Raw genomic sequence first — 6,000 nt, 5'->3', positions numbered from 1 at the left:
GGAGATGGAATCTGTTGCATTAATGGTGTCCGTTGGTGGCTGAAAAGTATTTGATTTCATCCATTGTTAAGTGCTTCTCATAGTGATGTGAAGTTCTGATCATACAAAGCAAGCTTCAATCACTTGAGAGAGTCTTATTATAGTAGCCTCTCACAGCTATTGTGAGACCTCTGCTGTTTTCCTAGTGAATGTATTGAGGACTTGGTAGAAAAATTGTCCACTCATTAAACCATTGTTTGCCAGCCCTACTTGTGTATCAGAGCACACATTTCTTTGGCAGGAGAGGACAAATATTTCAGAGGCTTTCTTAAGTAGAATTCTGAAATGAACAACTAAGAATGTGATATTGTTGGGCTAAAACTTTTTTCAATTTCTGGTTGATTTCTCAACCATGAGTCATGTAGGCAACTCAGGCAAAAATAAATTACGCTTCATAAGAGAAAGTTTGTTTGGCAATGGACATGTGAAATATATCAGGAAAGCTTTAAATTAAACTGGAATGGGAAGAAGGGTTCAGAGAGTCATGAAGGTAGCCTTGAAGGCAATATTCAAAAGCCATTACAGAAACAAGGATAATGGGAAAGGACGTAGTGTTAGGGAAAGATGCAGGCCTGTTCCTCTCTGACCCAATGGAATATAATAAGAGAGAGAGAAGGTGAAAAGCTATCAAGTTTCCAAGATGCTGTTGCTTATAGCAAGGGTGCCCAACCTGTGGGCTGTGAAAGGTTTGCAACCAGGCCATGAAAATGGCTAGCGAGTTGTGTGCGCACATGCTCACTTGCGCAAGCACCAGGTGAGCATGCGCACAGTCTCCATTTAAGTGAGTGGCAGGCAGGCAAGCATGCATGGCACTTGCACAATTGAAACTGCATGTGCGCACGCTTGCCAGCTGCTCATGCGGAACCATCCCCTCTCCTCCTCTCCCCCCAGTCTGCAAAACTGGAAATTTTGGGGAACTCTGATTTATAGCCTATCACAACTAAATATAATTCTAATCTAATCCATTTCCTGCTATGGTCCAGCTTGAAGGACTGAAAAACCCAGAGGCATAGATTCAGGTGCCGGAGTGCTGAAGACTAGAAATAAAGTTATCTATATACTATTAAAACTCTCGATGTGTTTATCTGTTTGTCTGTTTGTACCTTCAAGCCAAATAGTGCATTAAACCACAATTTTTGAATCAAGGTACCTAAATTCTGCTAACATAAAGAATGCATTAAAAATACAGGTTCAATTATTCATGTGAAATTTAAATTTCCACAATGTTCAGTCCAGTTTTATTTGCAAAGATATGGCTGTTTATTGGTTTGGGTAGTGTCAATCCCTTACAGTTCTGCATGGAAAAGTCAGGGAAGTAATAATGGTATACGAAGAAGACAAAAACTGCTGTATATTTTCTTTGCATTAGTGTTCTATATTTCTAGATAGGAAAAAAAAATGTATAGGTATAAGACTGAGGAGACCTGACTTGGCAATAATGCATATGAAAAAGAATTAGAAGTATACTACCTACTTTTATTTGAAATGGACAAAGCAAATCTGTCAGTAAAATCTTTTGGGCTGCCTTAACAAAAACCTTGTGTCTAGATCATGGGTTTGAACATTTTATAATACTATGTACTACATAGTACTATATCGAGTTGCTGATGTGGAGTAATCATAGCAGGTTTATAGGAAAAAGTTGGTCAGGAAAGTGAAAGCTAAGCAGTTATGGGAAATGAGATATAGTTAAAAGACCCAGATATTGAGGTGGTCTAGAAATACTATATCTACCAAGTAGTCATGGGCAGGAGGGGGTGATCTTGTTCTCTGTTGAAACCAAAGTGGAACAAGGAACAATAGGATAACATTGAAAGAAGAATCAGGATGACTATTAAGAAAACATTTTTGACAATAAGAGCAATTTAGCTTTACAAAGGTCTATGTAAAACAGGAGTGGATTCCCACTTTTAGAGGTTTTCAAACAAAGGCTACCGGCCTTCCTTCAAACATGATTTAGTTGATTTTTATACTAAGCGTATCAGGGAACTAGATGACCCACAAGGTTCCATTCCAACTTATGTATCCTGTCCGACTACAATGGAAAGTGCCAGAGGAGAACTACTAGGATGCTGTATTTGAAAACAAATCAGTGCAGACTTTCAGTATTTTAACTGTTTACAACATACTGGGGAGTGTTTGTAACTCTGACTTAATATCATTTGATCCCTAAATGGCTACCATTATGGATTCCTTTAAGTCAAACACTGAATCTTAGATTCAGTTAGGGTTAAAGAAAGTTGCTGTTTGAGATTCAAGGAAGTTTGAGAGTCAAAGAAGGCAATAACCTAAAAAGCACAGAAAGTATTATTAGTCCTATTGTTTTTGTTTCATTACCAGTCTTCAAAATATATGCTCACAGGACAAAAATAGCATTTGCTTTTCTGTCATGAATGTGAATGATACTTTATGGGTCATCTACTTCATTTCTCTGTTTAGCAGCCCCTCTGTTTAGCTTACCGCCCATATTAGGTGCCATATTAACCACTCAGCTGGCTATCACTGTGATCATAGTGGAAGAAAAGCCTGAAATCTGGAAGGGATTTCTTAAATCAGATTCCAATGCAGGAGACAAGGTGAGATGTCAAAAAGCTTTGGAATGAAACTTCTATTAAAGATCTAAGTGAGATCCTTATAAATAATTTAAAAAAATAAAAAAATAAAAGTTCCGATTACTTGCCAGAAGTAAGAGCTAAGCACTCTCAATAGATATTCAAAGCACGAAGAGACTTCAGAATTTCTTCACACATTGTATTAAGCCAGAATGTGGCTTGCTTCTCTGTGACAGCTTGTAAATATTATTAGTTTCTTTAGTCTGAACCACAATGTATTGCTTCACCTGATTTAGTGTACAATTAAACTATGGAGTCTGATTACACAAGATATAGAAAGGCTGCCTACTTTGTTGGTTTTTAAAATGTTAATTGGAAAATTTCATGTTGAAGACAGATATTGATAACTGTTGATCAAGATAGCTACAATATGGCTGTGTTCTCACAACATACTAAACCCAATACTATTATTTTCAAGGGATAAAGAACAATCCTAAACCATGCTCATCACATTATTTTACAATGTTGTATTAGCTAAAGTATCACAAATGCCATATAAAAAGTTGCGAATGGTGTGATTTAGTAATCATATCTTAAGGCCCAGCTATTATGCAAACACAGCCTGGATAATATTAGATTACCAGCAAGTTTATCTCTCAGTAGCCTTGTTCTTTAAGACTTCCCCTAACCTTCACCTTAGTTATTTCCTAGTACGATTTGATAGCTTATTAGTAATCTTGACTATCACTAAGTGTTGTATCTTTTTATTCTTGATGAATATATTTTATTCTCCTTATGTACACTGAGAGCATATACACCAAAGACAAATTCTTTGTGTGTCCAATCACACTAGGCTAATAAAGAATTCTATTCTATTCTATTCTATTCTATTCTATTCTATTCTATTCTATTCTAATGGGAAGTCTGCCGAATCAAATTTTAATCTAATTAATCAGTGCTGTCAAACATTGGTTATGTTATAGTGCATAAAGACTTGTTTAACAAGTACTCCAAATGTAAGATTTATCATTTAATTCTACCGAAGATTAAATTGTTAGTTTCTTTCTTCTGTTTACACCATACATATGCACAGTTGAATTAATATAATTTACCCATTATCCCAATTTTGGGGGTATTGAATAAATTCTGAGGGCTTAGATCACACAGCTATAGGCATCCAAATCTGAGTTGCAAAATCTGAACCAATATCAGCTTCTCCGCACCCCCACCTCAACTGCTCTTTGCTCCCATGTATGGGACGTCCGGATTACTGCAGCCCAGATTGGAGAGTTGTAAATTTGCATTTAGAATAGAATAGAATAGAACAGATTGGACACACAAGGAATTTGTGTTGGTGCATATGCTCTCAGTGTACATAAAAGAAAAGTTACCTTCATCAAGGTACAACACTTGCAACACTTAATGATAGTCATAAGGTACAAATTTAACACTTAATGATACAACAGTTGATAGTCATAGGCTACAAATAAGCAATCAGGAAACAATATCAGTATAAATCGTAAGGATACAAGCAACAAAGTTACAACCATAAATGGAAGGAGATGGGTGATGGGAACGATGAGAAGATTAATAGTAGTGCAGACTTAGTAAATAGTTTCACAGTGTTGAGGGAATTATTTGTTTAGCAGAGTGAAGGCATGGGGGGGGGGACTGTTCTTGTGTCTAGTAGTTCTGATGTGCAATGCTCTATAGCAGGGGTCTCCAAACGTGGCAACTTTAAACCTGGAGGACTTCAGCTCCCAGAATCCCCCAGCCAGCTTTGCTTTGATACCTTGATGAACGTATCTTTTCTTTTATGTACACTGAGAGCATATGCACCAAGACAAATTCCTTGTGTGTCCAATCACACTTGGCCAATAAAATCCTATTCTATTCTTTGCTGGCTGGGGAATTCTGAGAGTTGAAGTCCTCCAGGCTTAAAGTTGCCAAGCTTGGAGACCCCTGCTCTATAGCGTCGTTTTGAGGGTAGGAGTTGAAACAGTTTATGTCCAGGGTGTGATAGATCTGTAAATATTTGACTAAAATAGCAGCTCCAGGTATGCCCTATAAAATCCCAGCGAGCCTTAAGAGAATAATAAAGAATTAAAGTTCCCGGGCTCTAGCAATCATCCCGAACGTTCGCACCCCGAACTGGAAGCCTTATACGAGAAGACGCCGCCAAGAACCATTTCTTGTGGAGCTGATTGGTCGGACCGATGACGGAAGGACTGCTCGGATTAAGAAGCGATTGGAAGGTGAGCGTTCGAGCAGGCGGGGTTTGTTTCCCGGGTGACGCGGGAGGCCTTGAGGCTTTTCCAAGCGCGTTGTGCTGGCAACAACTTGGAAGCGGGGCAGCTGCAATCGAGAGGTGTCATGGCGGCCGCCGACGAAGGGGACGCGACCGGGGAAGCGGCGGTGCTGGAGCGCGGGCCGGGAGCGCTTTATCACATGTTTGTCATGATGGAAGATCTGCTGGAAAAGTTGAAGCTACTCAATTGCGAGGAAGACGCCGCGTTGCGGAGCCATAACATGAGGCCGCCTTCCCGGTAAGGCAAGCAAATAGGCCTTGCTTGTTGGTTTTCTCTCTCTCTCTCTGTGTGTGTGTGTGTAGGATGGGGTGTAGAAGATGAACCCTCCTTTTTACAGTTGGTTAAATACATTGTCTGATGCCAGTCAGTCACTCTTTCAAGGGCTTTGTGGATTTATAAAGCTAGTTTTCACGTGTGTATCATACGTGTGTATGAGTGTGTGTCGCGTGTAAAGTTGAGGGTTGGAATTGTCGTGCGTGGACGACCCCTCCCGCCCCCAAGACTCTCACACAGGGAAGTGGATTGAAATTGTTTTCCGAAAAGGGCCCCTTGGAAACAGGGAGTGTTTTGTCTTGCAGTTCAGGGTGTAAATAAACTTTCGACCGAGACTTTTTTATTCAATGAGAATCCGGTGCTAAGTAAAATCAGACGCTTTTCTGTTTATGTAGGCCTTTCTGTATAGAGTTAAGAAAAATTAGGAAGCTTGTATATACTAATCATACTGTGCTGTTTCGGAATAAGCAGTGTTATGCAAATTACAGAAAAAGATAAAGTCAAAAAAGATAAAGATTTGATAAGGAAAGGAAACATTAAAAACTACTTTGCACAAATATTAATGTGCTATATCTCTATATTAACTTGAGAGTTAATTTTGTGAAACAACTTAGAAGTTGTCTTAAGAAACTTGCATGAAATTGTGCTGGAATAGTTGATGATTTCTTCTTTGTTGTAGGGTATTTGTAGTCTTTGTAGTCTTTGAAAATATAATATCAGATATATGACAAGCATTGTTCATTCATTGCAAAGAAACTTTTCCTAGAGATTCCTCCTTACAAATTCAAATTGTTGAACAGAATAAGTGGTTGTGATTCAATAGATAA

The 6,000-nt window shown here is 38.6% G+C and overlaps 1 protein-coding gene across 2 annotated transcripts in view; it reads left to right on the top strand.

Annotated features, from left to right (window-relative positions):
• Positions 1–4,912: 4,912 nt before the first annotated feature.
• Positions 4,913–6,000, top strand: part of IFT57 (intraflagellar transport 57) — a 32,081-nt gene continuing 30,993 nt past the window's right edge. Inside the window, exon 1 of one of the 2 annotated variants that reach the window (XM_058185215.1) lies at positions 4,913–5,137. In XM_058185215.1, coding sequence (XP_058041198.1) covers positions 4,965–5,137 — 173 coding nt within the window. In that variant the 5' untranslated portion in view covers positions 4,913–4,964. Of the gene's footprint in view, positions 5,143–6,000 lie in introns of both variants that reach the window. The other variant, XM_058185216.1, reaches the window with a different exon arrangement.

Source organism: Ahaetulla prasina, chromosome 5 (assembly GCF_028640845.1).
Source record: "Ahaetulla prasina isolate Xishuangbanna chromosome 5, ASM2864084v1, whole genome shotgun sequence".
Lineage (NCBI taxonomy): Eukaryota > Metazoa > Chordata > Lepidosauria > Squamata > Colubridae > Ahaetulla > Ahaetulla prasina.
This window is presented reverse-complemented; position numbering and strand designations above follow the sequence as displayed.